A 21,189-nucleotide genomic window follows, 5' to 3' on the forward strand; every position below is an offset into this window, starting at 1 on the left:
GCACGTTTAGCTTGGAGCATTTACCAGTAAGTTAACGTGGTTTAAAAATGTGGGTGCTTTCGCGGATATTTTTGGTGTCTTTGTGGGTGACTTAGAACCTTTCCCAGCTAACATTTACAATTCTTGGAACCATCTTCTGTGAAGTAGTACCTGACACCTTCATCCTCTAATGATTTCTGTAGCGTAGTGGAGCCAGAAGTCTTTTATTGTGATTATTACTTTGTTATTACTATTATTAGTTTTAGCGTCTGTTGAATGTTTGCTGTGTGCCAGGCACTGAGCTAAATGCCTTAGGTGCGTTTACCTGTTTGACCCTCACGAACAGCTGTGGGCGGTACGTGTTACTTGATTATGCTGCACCTCGTGGGGGTTCAGGAGACGTTTGTGGAAGGTGAATGGCTCCGCATTTAGCTGATGATCTCAGAGAGGTCCCACAGCCAGTGAATGGTAAAAGTAACATTTCAGCCCAGATCTGTGTGGCTCCAAGAGCCCCCGGGCCTAATCTCTCAGTCTCTAAGCCCGTGCTCTTACAGACCCTGCTGCTTATAGGCTGTTTTCTAAAGAAATGAGGTTGATTGTTGGAACCACTCCTCTGCCCTTAATCAACACCACAGAGAAGGCCTGCTTGAGGGTTTAGCCCAAACGTATAATTTTAAACTCTCTTCTGGCCAAATATTAACAAGCTTGGTTTTAAGAAGAATGTGGATAAAGAATTATCCAAAGAGACATCCGTGCCATAAATGGTATAAATTTAATTCCTGGATTAATCTTAACCATAAGATAGCTACCAACACTTGGCCTGCTGTCTGTGGCCTCTCCTAGACTTGCTTCTCTTGATCTGTGCCTTGGCGTTATGCTTTACCCTGCCCTGATGGACAGAATGGAAAAGAGCCATATGGATCTAGATGGTATGTCTCTTGTAAGATGCTCTTGAGGATTTTTCTCAGTGTGCCACAAAGTGTCACTTTTAAGAGGACCTATGAGAAAAGTTTTGCTCAGGACCAAAAAGTACGATGCTTCTCCCGTGAAGCTGCTTTGTTGTTAATCTTATAGGCATTAGGAATCCTGTGGATGAGTTGGGTCTTTTCCTCTTTGCACTGGCCTCCAGGAAGCTCAGAGCCCTATTTATGGCTTGCCTCTAACTACCTTAAAGGACTTTACAGCATACATCCGAATCTGGTTCTCTTATTTTTACTTTATTTACCCACACCTAATTTGCCCTTTTTCTGAACTTGTTCTGTATCTAATTTAATCCTTTGAATAAATATATTTCAGAAAGGGGCACCTGCGTGACTCAGTCAATTAAGTGTCTGACTCTTGATTTCCACTCAGGTCATGATCTCAGGATCGTGGGACCAAGCCCCACGTCGGGCTCCACACTGGGCCGTGGAGCCTGCTCGGTATTCTCTCCCTCTCCCTCTGCCCCTCCTCCCCCACTCATGTGAGTGTGCGCGTGCGTGCACTCTCTCTTTCTAAAAAAAGAAAAGATATTTTGGTAAGCTGCTTTAAACATTTTTTAAAAATAAGGTAGGGAGCGCCTGAGTAGCACAATTGGTTAAGCCTCCAACTCTTGGTTTGGGCTCAGGTCGTGATCTCAGTGTCGTGAGATTGAGCCCGGCATCAGGCTCGGAGCTCAGTAGAGTCAGCTTAAGACTCTCTCTCCCTCTCCCCTACCCCACCCCCATGATCGCTCTCTCTCTAAAATAAATAAATAAATCTTTAAAATAAAATAAAAATAAGGTAGATCGTAAGCAAACAAGGCATTTCCATATCCAGCCCTTAACAGCGTATCTTCTGTCGCTGTTGATGGTAGTCAAGTTTATAGAATGACTTTGATCCTTGTCTCCTCCCCACCCTACTTTTTGAGATAATGTGACTTATGACCTACTTTCATAAGCTCAACAACACTTGAGGAGAATTAGCGCCACCTGACCAGCCATTCGGTGACCATCTTGGATAGTTGAGACCCAAAATGATGCCAAATCCACTAGCTAAACACACACTGTAATAAGAATGCCAAGTAAGTCCGCTAAATTTTCCTGCATAAAAGTCTTGGGAACAGCCACTTCCATGATACTCAGCACCAGCACGCTCTCTAGTTTCAAAACTAGAACTGGAGAGGGGCACCCAGCTGGCTCAGTCAGTAGAGCATGGAACTCTTGATGTCAGAGTCATGAGTTCGAGCCCCACATTGGGTAGGGAGTTTACTTTAAAAGACGACGACAACAACAACAATTAGAATTGGAGATACTCCACTCCCAGCCTTCTGTGGGCCTGGGGTTGCTCGTGCTCTTCCTGGTGCCTCCCATCCCTGTGCTGCCATGTCCTTCCCTGTGGGATGATCTCCCTGCTGCTGCAGTGACCCCAGCTCAGCTCCCCATCTCTGGCTCCTACACCCTCTACTGGTGTCCCGGGGTCTTTGTTCACGGACTCCAGTGGTCTTCAACTAGTGGGGTATCATAGTACCGTGGTATACTATAAAAATAACTTCAAATTCTGACCAGTGTGTAACAGTTTATTTTTTATGTAACCAGAGACGCAAATTGTTAACAGATTGTTTGCTTGGTAAATTCTTCACAGGAAATCAAGTTTTCTGCCTTGATTGTGGTTTTTCATATGCCCAGGAGGCAAATTTCTCATGTGTGTCTCAAACACACACACTTTCTTGGTGCCTGTTGGGTAATGCCCTTTGCCTCTCCCATCTTACTTGTGCCAGAGCGATCCCTGCCCTGCACCTGTCACAGGAGCCCCCTCAGCTTCTAGTAAGACCGGGTACCATCCGTTGTAGCGAAAGTAAATTTTTAATTTGGTCGAAAGTATATCATGTTGTATACCTTATATACTGTTCTCATGAAGAGAAAGTATTTTCATTGTTTTGAAAATGCTTTTTAAGAACCTGGGTTTACTTCTGAATTTAGGCAGGTCCACCACCCAAACTGTGGGATCCACCAACACACACACACACACACACACACACACACTTGAAAACCACTCTTTTACTTCTCTCAGTGCTGTTAAAGCTGAAAAGGAATTTGGTCTGTTTTCCAGCATTTCACCATGTGGACTCTGAACATTCAGAGCTCTGTTTTAGGCCCTCAGAAGCCAGTCTAGCCCTTTTAACTTACGAACTGCCCCCTGGCAGGTTGGGGGACATTCCCCCAGGGTGGTAGGAGCAAGAGCATTTGAGGCTTCACTGAGGTCCCTCCCAGTGCCCCTCAGCTGAGGCCCTGGCCTTCCAGCCCGCCCTGTCTCAGGTCAGGTCCCTGCTTTCTTCAGGTACACATCCATCTCACGGGTTGGAGCAGCTTTTCCCCGTCTTTGTAAAAGATGGGAGCATCCATGGTGGGTTCTACAGTTGGCTTCCCTTGCTTTTCCCCACCAGGTGAGGGTAGGGCAAGTCACACCCCGGGGTCCAGCATGGCTGCCATGGCTGACTGGCCACAAAGGGCTTCCGGTTTCACACCCCACTGTTACGGTTGAGCCCCAGCTAATATTCTCATTTTTATATGGAACTATCTTACCTATTTAATTAAAGCAGTGACTTTGGTTTCCTTTATGTGTAAGAAAAGGATTGTATGCTTTTTGGTCTCAGCTTTTTAATCGGTCTACTCTAGTTATCACTGTGGTGCAGTCTTTTAAAATATAATCTCAAACCGCATTTGCTCAAGAGATGTGAAGACTTTTTAATTACTCTGGGAGCACATTTCAGCCGCTCTCTGAAGTCTGTTTTGATCCCTGTGATAGTTCCACGGTTTCCCTTCTGAATTCCTTCTTTGGATGTTTCCTCTTCTCCTTCCTCACTGAGCGTGCTCTTGCCAAGGTCACAAAGACCTCATCGCCACCAAATCCGCTCCTAATCTTTATCTTCCAGGACCAGTCTGCAGCCTGGGCCCTGTGAACACCTTCTCTCCTCCCTCCACGCCTGTGCCTCAGCTCTCCTGCCTCCCTGCTTCACCTCAGCTTCTTTACGGATTCTCTCTCTTCTGCCGAGTCCTCACATTTTGATGCTCGTCAGGGCTCCGTCTCAGATACTCTGCTCCCACTCCACGCTCCTTCTTGGTGATCTCTCCCACCCCGTGGCTTCATTACTGCCTTCGGACCGTGACTCACACATCCATGTATTCTTCCTAGATCTCTGTCCACGGCACGTGGAACCATTTGCCCAAACGCCCACTGGATGTCTCTCCTGGGACGGCCTGAAGGCGGCTGCACCTCAACATGTCCCAGACTGAACTCAGGTTGTCCCTCTTCCCTACCTCAAACCACTGAGGGAATGGTGCTACTTTCTTTTCAGTTGCTAATTCCGGAAACCAGGAAATCTCCCATCCCCCACATCCAGTCTCTTAGCAAATCTTACTGGTTTTATGTCCTAGATAGATTTGACGGCTAGATGGCTCTTTATTCACGTGCATGCGCACATCAATGCCAGACAGCCTTTTGAGCGGTAGGGAGATAGATACTCGCAGACACGTGTATATATGCATGGCAGTATACATGTGTGTTATGTATACTAACGCAAATTCCACAACCACCTGATGAGGTGTTCCTACACCCATTTTACTAGTGAGCTAACTAAAGTTCAGAGAGATTAATAACTTGTTCAAGATTGTCCCCCCCACCTTATCCCAGTAGGTTGTATTTACCACGAAGTTCTGTTATCTTGGCTTGTTATGGCCTGTTCCAATGCCCCTCAAACTTTATTGTCCATAAAAGTCACTTGAGGGAGTTTGTTTAAACTTCAGGCCCTGATTCATTATGTCTGGGGTGGGCTGAATGGTGTGCAGTTTTTACAAGCTTCCATAATGAAAGTGACTTTAAGGTCCTTACATGTTTCTTTTTTGATCTCTTAAGGAGACAAGAAGGAAAAAAAAAGAGCGCAAGTGTTTGCTTCTGTGTACTCCCTTTTTTGTATGACATTTATGTCATTTCCTCTTTCCCTGAGTTTCTGGCACATCGTCTTGCCACCCTGACATCTCGCAGATTCCATTCCACCAGTTTTGATAAGATTACATCCAGTTTGTCAGAATGCTCAGCTGTAATTAACCTGAGTCTGGGGGCTTTGATTTCCTTAATGCCGTAAAGAGTTCTTTCCCAAATACTCAGCTCTGTCAACATGATCTTGATGATTTCAAACAACCTTCAGCATCTCTCCTTTGTTTATGGAATAAAGCAGGAAACCGTTTAGCCTGACATTTAAGGCTTTCCCACGGTCTTTCTCCAGCCTGTCTTTGGAGCCTTTGCTCATATAGTCCGTGATCCAGCCGAGCAGGCCTTCACCCACCACTACCCAGGCCCCTGGGGCCTCTTTATGGCTCTCTTTCCTTCTAAAATACCTTCTTGAAATATGTGTCTGCCAGGTCTGTTTTCCAAGCAGCCTTACCTGAGTTCCCTATGGGAAAGTCATCTTTCACCCATTAGAACCCTCCATTTCTTGGGGCACCTGGGTGGTTCAGTCAGTTAAGGGTCTGACTCTGGATTTCGGCTCAGGTCATGATCTCAGGGTCATGAAATCGAGCCCCAAGTGGAGCCCTGCACTGGCCATGGAGCCTGCCTAAGATTCTTCCTCTCCTCTCTCCCTCTCCCCTCTCCCTCTGCCCTTTGCCACCCCCCACCTCCACCTCTCTCTCTCTCTCAAAAAAAATTTTTAAAAAAGAACCCTTGATTTCTTTACCTTTCTCTATGGCACCTGTCATTTTTTACACTGTAATTAGTTGTGGGCATTTCACCTTTTCTAGTGGGCGGGGCTTATGGTTCTTTTGTTGTGGTTGTGTCTCCAGTGGCACTGGCTCACCGCCAGAGGTCCAAGTATTAGCTAAAAGATCGGTTTTGCTAAAAATCTAGTGTCTGATAAGTTCTTTTCCTCTTCTCAGATTTTTTATATTACTTCCCAGTCTTTGTGTGTGTGTGTGTGTGTGTGTGTGTGTGTGCCAGCACACTTCTAAATATACTTCTCTGATTATAAAGGGAATGCATGTTCGTCATAGAAAACTTGAAATATACTGAAAAGCACAAAAATTAAATTCGTTTGTAATCCTACCACCTACAGGTAATAACTATTAAGATTTACTGTATGCCCCTTTAGAAATTAAATTTGTATACAAAATGGGTTTGTATATTTTATTGGTATCTTTATTTCAAAACAAAGTTTCATCTTTCTGGAGATGGAGATGCTCTTAGACAAACAACTTTTTTCTCCTCCCACCCGAATGCCTTCCTCCCTTGTGTCTGATGGCATTGGCTGTGACCTCCAGAACCATACTATGGGGTCCTTGTCCTGGAGTTCCACGTAAGTTTTTAGGCAGTACATGAGGGTATCTGTTCTCAATCGTTACATATCAGGGGCTGTCTCAAGTAATGGCTTCCACAAGAATAACTTGACTGGTTTTAAAATTTCCAAATGATCACCTTTTTCTCTTAAAACTTGACAAATTCTGATCTGATACTGTATTCATTTCATAAGCCTGCAGTTGGAAATGGCCACAAACTGGATGGCTTAAAACAACAGAAGCGTGTCCTCTCACAGTTCTGGAGCCTGTAAGTCCAAAATCAACATGACACCAGGCCATGTTCCTTTTCAGAAGGTTCTAGGGAAAAATCCTTCCTTGCTTCTTCCTGCCTCCGGGGCTGCCTGCAATCCCGGTCATTCTTCCGGCTTGTAGCCCTCTCATTCCAGGCTTATTCAGAGGCCTTCCTCCCTGCATCCCAGAGTCTGCACGCCGCCTCTCTTGTCTCTTGTGAAGACACCAGCCATTGGATTTCGGTCCCACCCTAATCTAGTATGACCTCATCTTAACTTACTCAATCACATCTGCAAAGACCCTCTTTGCAAATGAGGGCACATTCTGAGATTCCAGGTGGACGTAAATCTGGGGGGACACCATTCAACCCAGCGTGGTCAGCTTCTGCCGTACGGTTCTGAACAGAAGCCCAGGGCAGTTTATTTCTTTTCTTGATGAGCTTTCCCGCCGGGATTTTTCTCAGATCTTCTTTACTCTTTTATTTTAAAATTTCCCGTAACTTCTCTGTGTGTTTCTCTTTTCATTAATTTTGCCTAAAACATCTCATCTCTTTGTTTTGGTTTTTTTTTTAAAGATTTTATTTATTTATTTATCCGACAGAGATAGAGACAGCCAGCGAGAGAGGGAACACAAGCAGGGGGAGTGGAAGAGGAAGAAGCAGGCTCATAGCGGAGGAGCCTGATGTGGGGCTCGATCCCAGGACCCCAGGATCATGCCCTGAGCCGAAGGCAGACGCTTAACCGCTGTGCCACCCAGGCGCCCCATCATCTCTTTGATTCTTAGTCCCTGGTCTTATGTCAGGGATGAATATTGTCTTCTGCTCTATCTTGGATTATTTCTCATTTTTCCTCCCTACACAACAGTAAGAAAGGTCTTTTTCTCTATCCTTTATAACTGTCTTTTCTTTCTCATTCTTTTTGTTTCATTTTGTTCCTTTTCATTGTGGGGAAGCATCTTAAGTAAAGAATATATTTACTGTTGCTGTCTTCTACAATGAACATTTTGCTTCCTGTCAACAAGGATGTTAATCCCGCATTTGCGTTTTTTGGTCCTCTTTTTTTAATCCCTTCCAAAAACTTTATACACTTGTTGCAAAGATCATGTCTTCTGTCTTATTGAGCACAACAACTGATTTTCTGAAATTTTATTTTGGTTTGAGTGTAAAAACATGGTGTGCTTTCCTTTCTAGTTTTCAAGACCATCTGTAGGATTTTTTTTTCGTAGCTCCCATGTTGGGTTGTTTTGGGTTTTTTTTTTTTTTTTTTTTTTTTTTTTTTTACAAAATCTTCAAATAAAAACAAAGAGCTATTTGGACCTTGTATTTTTCAACAGACAGAATATGTGACTGGCCGTCGGCTCTCATTGTCCTTTTGGGTGCTGTAGCTTCTCCGAGCTGACCAGCCGAATGGCCAGTAGTTGTGCAGAGCTCCGTGATCACTGTCCAGCGTCTAGCTGGTGTTTATCTGGTGAAGCTCTGCTGGAGGGAGATAGGATGCTCTCCATGCTTGGCTTTGGCTGCTCTGAACCAGTGGCTCCAGAATTTATATGTATAGCACGAGCTGGGGTGGGGAGGGAGGGACAGATAGCAGTCTGGTTGGAAGGGGAGTATCGAAGTAATGTGTGCTCAGCTCTTTACCTAAGCTTGAGAAAATGGCCTCTGTGTGGATTAAAGAATACGATGGAGGTTATCACGAGGTTGAATCTTTCCCCATTCCAGTCACCCTTGGGCATCCTGGCAAAACTGTATGTACTCCCCAGGAAGCCCCGCTCCAGGACTCCTCCTGTCCCTCTCCCTACCTGGGGCGCTAACGTGACAGCAGCTGCCTTAAAATGCAGCACCCGTGCATGTAAGGGTGACTCCCGATATCGTATTGTCGTTCTCCATACAGACCCAACGTCTCTCAGCCAAGATGAGACCGCAGGGGGACAAATAAAGTGCCGTCCAGCTTCCTGTGCTGACCACAGATTTGCTCTGTGTCAGGCAACAAAGTCAGGGATCAAATGTGTTTCTCCATTCTTCTCCATCGGCCATAGAGTAAGTAGAAAATGTCCTCAGATCGTGGCCACAGGATGAGCAGTCTTTCTCAGACTCCTGCATTGTCCTCTTTCGTGCTGAATCTTCATGGGTATTTTACAGGGAAGCTGAGTATCAGGGACCAATAGTCAGATATTATTTTAATGAGGAAACCAAGACAGATATATTTTGAGATGGAGGGTCAAAGGATGGCACTCATCCTGACGGGCCTCACACTTCTCAGTAAAATAGGTGGAGAGGTCATCATCTCTGAAGAAAGGGTGTATCTGGACTGACCGACAAGGCAGAACCAAGGCGGGAGGTGTAATGGAACGTGAGAAAGGAACAGAGGAAGGAATTAGGGAGTGGTCGTGAAGGTCTAGCCAGGGTCAAGTAGCCTGAGCTGCTTGTAGGCCTAGTTTCTCGGAAACTGTTGTGTCTTTGAACACAGAAGAAAAAGAGAGAGAATGTCCTTGGTAGCAGGTGGTTGAGAGCTGGGGCTTGATGCGGGGCAGGAGGAGAGGTCGGCAGGACAGGAGACCCATATGTTGGGAAGCACAGCATTGACGTACTGACCACAGGCCCCGGCCCGAACATACACCTAACACGCCAAGGTGGGTTACAAGCTAGGTATGTGATAACCGAGCTATGCCAGTGCGGGTGAGCACACGTGCAGGGTTTTAGCAGTGGACGGCAAAGCCGTGAGGTAAGTGAGGTCATTAGATTTGAGAAAGCAGAGGACATGAGCTCAAGACAGCAGGTGAATCATTGTGACAGACGCTGCGTTTGCTGAGGATGGTGGCCAGGGATGATGATAGCAATAAAGCATCTGAGCCCGGATCTGAGGCCTTGGTGGTTTTCCTTCAGTCAACATCCGTTATCCTGGCTGGACGACCTTCTGACCAACCCAGATATGCCAGCCGCCCCAGCCCCCAGGGCTTTTCCCTGGCCCTTGGCACAAGCAGAGTAGGATCAGGTAAAGAGAGGGAGAAAAGAGAGCATCTCTGGTCCCCACCCCTGCTCCTTGCCTCTCCCTGCAGGCAGCGGAAGTCACCAAGGGTGACCAGGACACGGGCCCAGGAGCCACACAAGTCAGTCGGGGGATGGCTCATTCTACCCAGCTTTAAGCCCATTGACCCTGGCTCCTGGCCTTTATTATTATTATTTTTTTTTACTGAAATATAGTTAATATACAGTGTTATATTAGTTTCAGGCATACAAAATACTGATTCAGCAATTGTTTTTGATGGAAACATTTACACTTTCTTTCATCCCTTCTGAGCAGCGCTTTCGAAGTCAGGTGTATGTGTCTGTATGGGTGTATGTGTGTGTCTGTGATTTGCATAGACAGCGTCAGAAGGGTCTTCTTGACTCGTATTTGTGGTTAAAAAAAAAAAATCTTCCATTGGAAATCATTTCTCAAAGGCCCTGTACACCTTCTAGAATAGATTTCATTACAGCAATGAAAGCTTCTCCACTTCCCCCGGGCAGAGTTGGTCTCTCCAGCCTCTGACCTCCCCCAGCACCCCATTCTTTCTACTGTTGAGGCATTTAACTAGATTGTGTGGTGATTTATCTGTTTATATGTTTGTTTCTCTCCCACTAGGCTCTGGGCTCCTTCAGGGCAGCGATCATGCTGCATTTGTCTTTCTAAGTCCAACAGTTAGTATAGGCCCTGAAAAATAGGCTCTCACGAATGTTTGCTAGATAGACAAATGTTTAAACAGAGCTTCCAAGCATTTAAATTCAGCATTAAAAATAGTTTAATCGTACTAACTGTAATAATCAGAGCATTTTGTATTCATCATTTTGTTACTAGTATTAGTATATGTTGTTAGACATTTATTGAGCATTCCCTATGTCCAGGCACTGTTCTAGGCTCATTACATATTTTATATTATCGAATGTTCTCCATGAGCCTGGAAGTGGCTACAATCATTGTCCCTATTTTAGAGGTAAAGAAGCCAAAATTTAGAGAGGAAAAATTAAGTGATTTGTCCAAAGTCACACAACTAATAAGTATAGAACTAGATTTGAACCCGAGCAGTTGCGTGCCAAACCCACACTCAGAACCACTCATCGGAAAGAAAGGAGATGGGGAGGGTTGGGTGTACAAATTTGAAATACTGCGTTTTAAGATGTATCTTATTATTAACGTTTTGAGATTTTATCCTAGATTAAAATACTGTTTCTGTGACTTATATACCTGAACGTGACCTCTGTAGAGTGCGTGATAACAGAGGTCACAGGGAATCCTTGAACTGCTTTAGAATGGAAACAAACACCAGCCCAAAGAAACAAAGCAATTAAGTAGAAAGAGAAAGAGTCTTTTGTTTTTGAAAAATTATGTATTCATATTAACTTAGGAAATATTCTCACTGAATTGCCTATAATATTAAACGAATAATGATCTTATTTACAGTAGTTAATGACTAACATTTTATGCTTCCTGGTTTTTTTTTTCTTTTAAATTAATTTGTTAAATCATACGACTGGATATAATTGCTTGGATAGTGCTTTTTTCCAGAAATAAAACATCTAATACATTGAACACAGCTTAGTGTTAAATGAATCTGTTACACTTTGGCTGAGTTTGGACCAAAGCCTCTACTTGAGATATGAAATTTCCCTGAATTTCCACCATCGTTAGTGTATTTAACTAACTCTCAGGAGTTTCCGCCTGAGAAACCGATTCGATCCTGGTCACGCAGAATGGTCTCCATGTCCAGCCTGTCGCAGTGCTGCCCGACAACACTTCCTGTGGCTATGGAAGTGTGTGATTTGTACTGTCCAGCCCAGTAGCCACATGACAGTATTGAGCGCCTGAATGTCACTAGTGCTATTGAGGAACTGAATGGGGTTTTTTAAATTTTATTTTATTGTCAGTAACGTAAAATTTAAATGAGGCTCATGGCTACAGCACTGGATAGTGTGGGAACTCTGAAGGAATCCCTCCTGAGTCAAAAGATCATTTGATTTGCGTCCCCCGCCCCCATCTCTCTCTCTCTCTCTCTCTCTCTCTCTCTCTCTCTCAGATAGTCTTCCTCAGCACGGCCCTTCCTTTGGGGTATGACTGAATCGGAAATGTCAGACAAGATAAAAAAAATAAAATAAAAGTCCTGCCCTCTTTTCTTAGTATTACTGATGTTAACACCCTGTCCCTGAATTCTGCTTTAAAACAAATGCAAAAGGATTCTGCTGCTGTCTCCTTTGAGGGAAGGCTTGGCCGCAGCCAGCCTCCCTGTGACTGAGCCGGCTACCCCCGTGGGGACATGCCGCCCCCGCAGCCAGGGCCCCTCTGTGGGGCCAGTTCTCACTACTGCCCCAGTTCTACAAGCAGGTGCTGGTACTTCAGGTTTCTCTCTCTTCCAAAACCAGTTTTCATTATGTGTATTTTTCTGGAAAATGTCCATTTCAAGGAAGGTTCTGATAATGCTGCACCGTCTCAAGTAGCAGTCTGTCATGCTTCAAGAAATTTCTTTCTTCTTAGCAGTTATGTTTTCCTTATTATCACTCTGTATTCATGTTTGTTCTTTGCTTTTTAAAATCAGACTTGCTGGTGGTTTCTCGGCAGTGTTTATTGATTGTACTGTCTTTTTAATTCTATAATTTCTGCTCTGATCTTTTACCCCCTTGCTTTCCGTGGGTTTTGTTCATTGCTCTTTTGGGTATCTCCTAGAAGAAAAGTTGAGGCACCTTCCCCCCTAAAGGGCCTAGCTCCCCACATGCCACCCGGGACTTGGACCATCTTCAAGTGGAGAGAATTAAGTCAAACAGCTGCCTTAAGGGAAATTGATCTGGCCATGTGTCCAGGGCATTCCGTCCTACAGAAGATGGCAAGAGCGTATTTTGGTGGCAGCCAGAGCTCTGCACCACATTGGAAGAGGCGGGGCAGGGAGCTTCTAGGTTACGTGGCATTGGACATTTAGATAGGTGCTAGTAGACATTATTTCATTCCTGAGTCGAATCTTCCGACAAAGGGACGAGTTTCGATTTTCTGTAGTTTTAATTAGCCAGATCACAGGTATGAGGAATAATAGAAGGAAAATTACTGACAGAAACAGCTTCTCTGCTGCATTAAAAGGACTTTTTTTCCTGCATTGTTATTTTTCTCATCCCCAAGTTCACTGGAGCACCGTCTCCTTTCACATCGGCTGGTGTACTAGTCCTCCCCGGGCCCCGGCCAGCACGGCACCTTGTGCTTTACGTAGCCAGCTGCCCGAAGCAGCTGTGAGGCGAGCCCTGGGACTGCCATTCGGCCAGCCGGCGCCAAGTCACTCTGCCAGCGCGACCAGTGAGTCAGTCACCTGCCCACCTACTGCCCTTACACGCACGCTCCCCTCAGCCGGGCCTGCCAGCAGCTGCCCAGGGTGCTAGCTGGGTGTGCTGGATCTGATTCCGTTACCAGCAGCCCGGCTTTCCCTTGCACGTGGTGATTCGGGTTCTTTGGCCTGTCCTTCACACTGGTCGTTCCTTTACGTTAGACCCAGTAAGTTCCCTTGAAATTGCTTGCATGAGTCATGAACCTCTGGTTTCCAAGACTGGCCTAGGTCTTACCCCGAATTTTATATTCCTTTGGTCATTTCGGCAGGAATTCGGCCTTCATCTAGTCACATATTTCTTATTTGGTAAGTGTTTAGTGGACATCTATACTGTGTCAGACAGGGTGCTTAGCTCTGGGGATGTGGCGGTGAGAAAAACAAGCCATCACGGTCTCCATGGGGCTTAGCATTGGGGCGCAGGGGAGCACATGAGGAGAAATGGCGGGAATCACGTGATCACACCAAGAAATGTAAACCACAACTCCCAGGAGTGCTCCAGCAGTTACACTGGGGTCATCTTCCCAGGCAGTGAGGTCTGGCAGTGAATGTGGGGGACGAGGAGGAGGTCTTTTTTTTTTTTTTTCTTTTAAAGATTTTATTTATTTATTTGACAGAGAGAGAGCACAGCAGGGGAAGCAGCAGGCAGAGGGAGAGGGAGAAGCAGGCTCCCCAAGCAGGGAGCCCGATGCAATGCAGGGCTCCATCCCAGGATGCTGAGATCATGACCTGAGCCAAAGGCAGAGGCATAACTGACTGAGCCACCCAGGTGCCCCGAGGAGGAGTATTTTAGGGGAAGATGGGAGAGGGTCTTCTGGACAAGGGAGTGCCATGGGTGCCCATCCTCTGGTGGGAAGGAGCAGGGTGCTGGGACAGAGGCGGGACTGTGGGACAGTCAGATTTGTAGTTTGCCGAAATTGCCCAGTGGTGTGCAGGTCGGGTTGGAGATGGTGGGCGGGTGCATCAACCTGTAAGGAGGCAGGTGCAGTCATCCGGGTGAAAGATGCCAGTGACATGCGTGCGGATGGTGGTGGCGGAGATGGGAAAGGTGCGAGAGTCAAACATGTCAGCCTGAAGCCCAAGTTCTGTGCCTGTGGGCTTCAGATCAGAAGGGGCCAAATTCCTTCCAGCCATCAGATCATTAAACATGTTCTTCCTTTCTGCTTCTTGAACCTTTTAAGCAAAAGAAGCGATGAACTTCTCATTCTAATCTCACCACAGGAAAGGGCATTATTGCCTTTGCCTGGCAGTGTCTGGAATATAGTGGTGGACATTTTATTTTTGTTAGGTGAATGAATGAGTGAATCAGTGAATGACTGTCGGCTCTCCTCCCAAGCCTTTGAGTCCTGGTTGAGACTAGCTACAGTGTACCAGCCCACCTCTAATTCAGGGGAGCACGTGTCCCCTTATCTCTTTATACACCTGTGTCAGGTGTATCAGTTGATGGCAGCTCTCTTTTCTCTCCAGAACTGACCTCAGAACACTTCTCCCAAAGCCCTTGAGGCAGCCTACGCCAAGAACACTTGACTTGAAACCTATTTGCTGTAACCTGTATTTTAATATTTTAACAGACAGTGAATAGAAGCTCACAAGCAAAGAAGAAAATGGCACTGAGTCCTCTATGCTTCCCCTGTGAAAATGGCAGTGACCCCAGGAGACCCACATTCATCTTGCTCTTGTACTCGAGAATTGGCCTCTCTAAACTAGAAACAGTCCACCAGACCTCACTCCTGACATTAACTGCAGAGCACGGAGGTCCCCGGGGCCGCTCTCAGGTTCAATAATTTGCTAGAAGGGGACTCACAGAATCTGGTGAAGGCTGCTAGGCTGGCTTATGGTTTATTACGGCAAAAGGAGATCGATTAGGATCAGCCAAGGGAACAGACACGTGGGACAGAGTCCAGGAGAGTTCCGCATGCAGAGCTGCCCAGTTGTCGTCTCCCAGTAGTTTCATAGACAGCACTTAACCCCTCCTGGCAACAGTGACAGTCCATGCACCGGGAACGCTCACCTGAGTCTTGGTGTCCACAGGCAGATCTGATATGGTATAACCCAAAGCACCCCCCGCCCACGAGTCATGTTATTCTCCTGTGTGGCTCGAAGACCCAGGTAAACAGACACGCCTGCCAGATATTCCCAGGGCTTAGAGATGACCTCTCGGAAGCCGAGAGCAAAGGCCAGACCTCTCTTGGGCAGGGTTGAATTCTTTGACCACACAGCCTCTGTTGCTCGTCTTCAGTTTACCGACCATGTAATAATCTGATGCCATAAACAGCTAAACATACACGTAACAATATTTTTATTTGTTTCTAAAAAGAAATGATTTTGCAGGATAAAATTTAGGTTGAAAACCTGGGCCTTTTTATGGGCATTCCACAGAGGACGGTTAGGTGGGGTAGCAGTTAAGTGAAGATGACGGGTTTCTGGAGTCTGGCTGCCTGTGTTCACATCCCAGGCCTCCCAGGTGCTAACTAGGATGTGACTATGGCTGGTTATTTTACCTTCCTCTGCCTCAGTTTCCTTACTGGGAGATGAGAACGATGATGGTACCCACCCATATTGCTATTTTGGGAGTTAAATGAACTAACACTTGTGAAGGCCAAAACATAAACCGCTTCTACAAGCACTCAATAAATATTACATACTGGTTTTTTTTAATTTTATTTATTTATTTGATAGAGAGACTGCGAGAGAGGGAACACAAGCAGGGGGAGTGGGAGAGGGAGAAGCAGGCGTCCTGCTGAACAGGGAGCCTGATGTGGGGCTCGATCCCAGGACCCTGAGATCATGACCTGAGCCGAAGGCAGCCGCTTAACTACTGAGCCACCCAGGCGCTCCAATATTACGTACTATTATTTCTATATTTATCATGGAAAAGATTTATCAGCCTTTGCAAATAATTTTCCTTGGGAAGTTTTGTAGGGTTTCCCCTGGTTTTTTTCCGTTTTCACACCTTCATATCTCTTAACATGAGTGAAAATAGGAGATAACCATCTTTCTTAAGAAATTGTATTATCTGTTTTACCAGGTAAGTCTTGAGTTAGAGAGGTAAGAAGTGTCCTCCCCCAGGGCAAGCTCATTCTAATGAATCTGGGAAATGGAAATTCTTGGCAGATCTTGGCTACAAATCGTGGGCAGATTTAAAGGTTAAAAAAAGACCTGTCATTTTCCCAAGTTGCTGCTGAGAAATCTAGGAGATTTGGGAGAAAATAAGTTAAATCTCGAGTCAGTAATTTTAGGACTAATGCGCCAAGCCCCGATCTCACTCATCTCATCCTACCAGTGAGCTCCTTGAAGACTGTCTGTTTGCAAGCATCATGTTGCCAGAGCTCAAATAGAGCCTGCCTGCCTTGGAAGGGGCTAATTGGCCTTTTGGAGACCATTTAAAGCTGAATGAAGCACAGGAGCTTTCTGTAATGTTAGTAGAGCCTTGAGTTCGTGCCAGCCATTAATTGTTTTTCGGGCTTTCCTGTGAAGACGGCCGAACTTGAGACTTGGCTTTCGGTTCTGCCATCTGTGAGCTGCACTTGTCCACATGTGATGTGTATTAAGATTGTTTTTCCAGGGATCATCGCTTTGATATTTCTCAGTATTGGAATATGTTCACATCTAGATTTTATTGAAAATGTTCGCATTTAGATTTGATGCTCTTGTTTTCCTACTCTTGTGGGTTGGGGGGACCTCACTCTTCAGCTTCCTAAAGACTGTGGACACCAACTGTGTGAGGGCTTGGCTGACAGAGCTTCAGAAAGACCATTAGCTTCTAGGCTGGGCCCTCCAGCTGTCGTTGCATTTGGCTTACTTATAGGACAGATACAGACAGACAGAAGAGGCTTTGCACATGGTGACCCAGCTACCTAACTAGCACTCTCTTATCCCCTAGCTTATTTCCAGTGATGCTGATGGAGCCATCCAAAGGGCTGGAAGATTCAGAGTGGAAAATGGCTCTTCAGATGAGGTAAGGAAGCCCCACCCCACCCCCGCATTGTCACCAAGCACATGATTATAGCACCTGAGTTACAGCGGTGAGCAGTGGTGATGCTCATTACCGCAGAACACTTGCCTAGGTGCAGCCTGGAAAGGGCTCAGTGGAGCTCTTCAGAGCTTTGCTTGAAGCAGACGTGAAGGGAAAATGCCATTATTCTCTGTATGGAAGGTGCTATTAATAGGGTGATGCATACCCTTTAAAAGCTCTATAATGAATCCAGGGACATTAAGGTGGTCTGCCAGCAGTGGGATCAAAGAAGAATTCACAGCCAGGTCACCCTTTGTGGGTGGCCCCAGAAGCCCAGCTCTCCCCCTTTGCCGAGCTGGTCAGCTCAGCATTGCCCTGTGAGCAACACAGGTTCCAGGAGAGACATGCAAAAGTTACTACAATTACCAAAGGTCATTTTTATTCAGGAAAGACGCCAGGAAAGGTGTCCACCATCCTTGAACCCAAGCCCTCTTTCTGGGGTTTCCAGGTCTTCCTTGCTGCTGGCCACAGGGACTCACCTTGCTTGTCTTTCTTCTTCAGACTTCCACTGCCCACTCTACGCCTTGAGGTCTACCCCCAAAACTGCGGAGTGTGGTGTAAGCCCCAGTGTTTTCCATCTTTGCTACCTCCCTAAGAGGTAGGCCGTCAGAGTGCTTTAGCACCTCCCGCCCCAGCTTTGTAGTCAGACAAGCCCGGGTTCAAGTTTTTGCTCCCCCATCTCCTAGCTATGTGACCCTAGGGAAGTAACCCAGCCTTTCTGAACCTTGGTTTCTTTATCTATAAAATGGAAAGTGTCTCAGGATTATTAAAAAGAGTCAGTGAGCCAAGCTTGTCAAGCTATCAGCACTGCACCCGCCATATTGTAAGCAGTCAGGAAGTGACAGCTATACTAGTGATGATGGTGGAGTTGTTAACATAACTACTGCTGTATTGCCAGCCTTGCTTTCCTAACCACCTCCTTGATCAAATTCTTGGTGAAGGCCTATGGATTTAACTTGAAAGGCCACAGCATTTGGGAAGTTATTTCTCATCTTCAGCTTTGGCCTTAACTTCAATACCCAAACACTGTATCTTCGCCATTGCTCTGTGAGGTACAAGGAGGCCGTCCCATCTTAGGCTGGACTCCTGAATAGGTGCCCACATACCTCTCCTCCACAATGATGTCAAGTGACCCACATAGAGAAAGGAACTCCCAGGGGAATTTGCTTCTGAAGCTTGGAAACAGCCCTCCCCAAATGACCCAACTCCTGAAACGAAATGGTCTTATTACCACGGACTCGTGCAGCCAGCTGTGTGCCAGGAGCTAATCTGGAAGCGGAAACACTGAGTCCTCATTTTCCAGTGCTCAGAAAGCTAGCAGCCACTGTGCTGAGTTTCTACTTTGAGAACCTGAAGTGCCAGAGAACCCAGAGGTTCAAGACATCCTTGTGCTCCCCAGATTTTTGCAAAACTTTAGCCCTCCCGCCTGAAATGATCAAACTGTACTAGACTTCCGCCACCCCATGTAAGCACAGCTCTGCCCCCTGCTGGAACCAGTGTCTAGAGGAAATCCACACTTCCTAAGAAATACGTAAATTTGGCCCAAGATCCCCAAACACTCCTCACCTGGCTGTGTCCCCTGGCCCTGCCCCATGCCAAAGGACATATTCTGGACCCGGTCAGGGATTAGAAATTGCCTCTTAAGCAGGATGGTCTTTAGCTTCCAAGTGTTTGAATTCCTTCCAAATTTTTTCTTGTGATTGAGTTCCAGTTTCAAAGTATTGTGGTCTGAAAATATGCAGGGAATAATCTCAATCTTTTGGTATCAGTTGAGACCTGATTTGTGACCCAGTATGTGGTCTGTTCTGGAGAAAGTTCCATATGCGTTTGAGAAGAATGAGTATTCTGTTGTTTTAGGGGGGAATGTTCTGTATATATCTATGAAGTCCATCTGGTCCAGTGTGTCATTCAGAGCTCTTGTTTCTTTGAATATGACTCAGCCATCAGAAAGGATGAATACCCACAATTTGCATTGACATGGGTAGAACTAGAGGGGATTATGCTAAGTGAAATATGTCAAGCAGAGAAAGACTGTTATCATATGGTTTCATTTATATGTGGAACATAAGGAATAGCATGGAGGACATTAGGAGAAGGAAGGGAAAAATGAAGGGGGAGGAAATCAGAGCGGGAGACGAACCATGAAAGACTATGGACTCCGGGAAACAAACTGTGGGTTTCAGAGGGGAGGGGCGTGCGAGGATGGGCTAGCCCAGTGTTGGGTATTAAGGAGGGCATGTATTGCAATGAGCGCCAGGTGTTATACACAAACAATGAATCATGGAACACTACATCAAAAACTAATGAAGCACTGGATGGTGACTAACATAACATAAAAAAAAAAAAAGAAGCCTGGAATATTTCTAGAAAGGAATTTGTCAGGCCCGCTACTAAGTGCTTGGGTAGCCACTTCCTGCTTGGCTTCCATACTTGTTTCTGAGCTTCAGTGATCTTAATTTAATAGTCATTGTCTCCACCCAAGTTTCCATTGACAGATGAATGGATAAAGAAGAGGTGGTATAGATATACATGGAATATTACTCAGCCATCAAAAAGAATGAAATCTTGCCATTTGCAACAACATCGATAGAGCTAGAGGATATCATGCCAAGCGAAATAAATCCAAGAAAGACAAATACCATATGATTTCACTCATGTGGAATTGAAGAAACAAAACAAATGATTAAAGGGAAGAAAAGAGAGAAACCAGGAAACAGACTCTTATCTAGAGAGTACCAGCTGATGGTTGCCAGAGGGGAGGGGTGAAATAGGAGATGGGGAGGAAGGAGGGCACCTGCTGTGATGAGCACTGGGGCTTGTACGGAAGGGCTGAATCTCACTATATTGTGCGCCAGAATGTAATATTACACTGTATGTGAACTAACTGGGGTTTAAATAAAAGCTTAAAAACAAACAAACAAACAAAAACCAAAATGGAACCGCCTCTGGAGGGTCATGGGTGGGAGTGGCTCTGGAGTCAGACCGCCTGGGTTCAGCCGGTGAGTCCACAACTCCCCAGCAGTGTGACCGTGGGCAGTTCACTTAACATCTTTGAAACCATTTGGTGAAGTTATTGATTTCACAAATCACTGGTCTGTTGTGTCCAAAACACAGTCCTGTCTCAGATTGCCTCTCTGGGAAATATGATATCAGGGCTCAAATACTGTTTTCAATTTTGTTTCTACCAGAGCCACCGAGCGTGAGTGCTCAGTTGGAGCGCTGTGGCTGTGTTTTATATTGATGGTCTTCAGCTGAAAGCCTGCGGCCAGTGTTAATGTACACCCTGATAAAAGACCTGAGTGCACGGGAGATTCAGAGGGAAACCAGGCTGGCTTGCTCGGAGTCCGTTAAAGCCGTCCGTGCACTAGAAGGGACAGTATTTGTAGCTGCTTAAAATTTTTCAAATGCACGAAGAAACAGATTGCAAAGTAATTTCATTACTGGGTTATTTCTCCTTTTATTATTGCATTTTAAGTGTTCTTTATACAGTACGGATCCTAGACCCTCATCAAATCTGTGATTTGCAAAAATTCTCCCCCATTCTGCAGATTGCTTTTTCACTTCCTTGATTGTGTCCTTTGAAGCACAGACGTTTTTAAACGTAATGATGCCTCGTCTACCTAGATTTTCTTTTTCTGCTCATGCTTTTCGTGTCATTTCTAAGAAGCATTGCCTAATTCAAGGTGGCTCAGTCACTTCTTATACTTCCTGTTTCATTGAAGACAATGTTGAATTTGCCTTGCTTTCTTTCCACACAGTCAGTATAACGGTTTTACCATCTGTGACAGATCATTTCACTCTGTGACGTTGCTGGGGCTTTCTGTTGTGTGATTTTTCTCCTGGCCTGTGCTCATGGGGTAGTGGCCTACTGTGTGTCCCTGAGTGTATGACCGCCTAACAGTTTACTGGTATCACTCTTGAAAATGAATTTTTAGGACTGATAGGAGGCCCAAGTTGAGTCGCCTTTTGGTAGGGAGTTTTATATCATAATTTAAAATAAGAAATGTGTATTTGGTCTTTTTCGCAGTTCCTGACACAGAGCTACCCAAACCTGTGAATTTCCTAAGTGTAGAGGGTGAGCAATGTGTCTTTTGTCATGTTAATGAAGTGACTTTTGGAAAGCCCCTAGGAATGGGGGCTGGTGACCAGAGGAACCTCCCATTACAATTACAGGGTTAGAACTTTCAGTCCCACCCCTGACCTCCAACCTTGGGGAAAAGAGAAGGGCTGAAGATGGAGTTCATTTGCCAGTGGCTGATGATTTAATCAATCAAAGCTTCCATAAAAACCCAAAGGATGGGGGTTCAGAGAGCTTCTGGGCTG

The 21,189-nt window shown here is 45.5% G+C and overlaps 1 protein-coding gene across 2 annotated transcripts in view; it reads left to right on the forward strand.

The window, feature by feature from the left end:
* The window catches only part of GARNL3 (GTPase activating Rap/RanGAP domain like 3), a 141,814-nt gene that overhangs the window by 44,524 nt on the left and 76,101 nt on the right, over window positions 1-21,189 (forward strand). For both annotated transcript variants that reach the window (XM_026513997.4, XM_044389619.3), the window contains exon 4: window positions 16,735-16,809. In XM_026513997.4, coding sequence (XP_026369782.1) covers window positions 16,735-16,809 — 75 coding nt within the window. The remainder of the gene's footprint in view (window positions 1-16,734; window positions 16,810-21,189) is intronic.

This window comes from Ursus arctos, unplaced genomic scaffold (assembly GCF_023065955.2).
Source record: "Ursus arctos isolate Adak ecotype North America unplaced genomic scaffold, UrsArc2.0 scaffold_18, whole genome shotgun sequence".
Classification (NCBI taxonomy): domain Eukaryota; kingdom Metazoa; phylum Chordata; class Mammalia; order Carnivora; family Ursidae; genus Ursus; species Ursus arctos.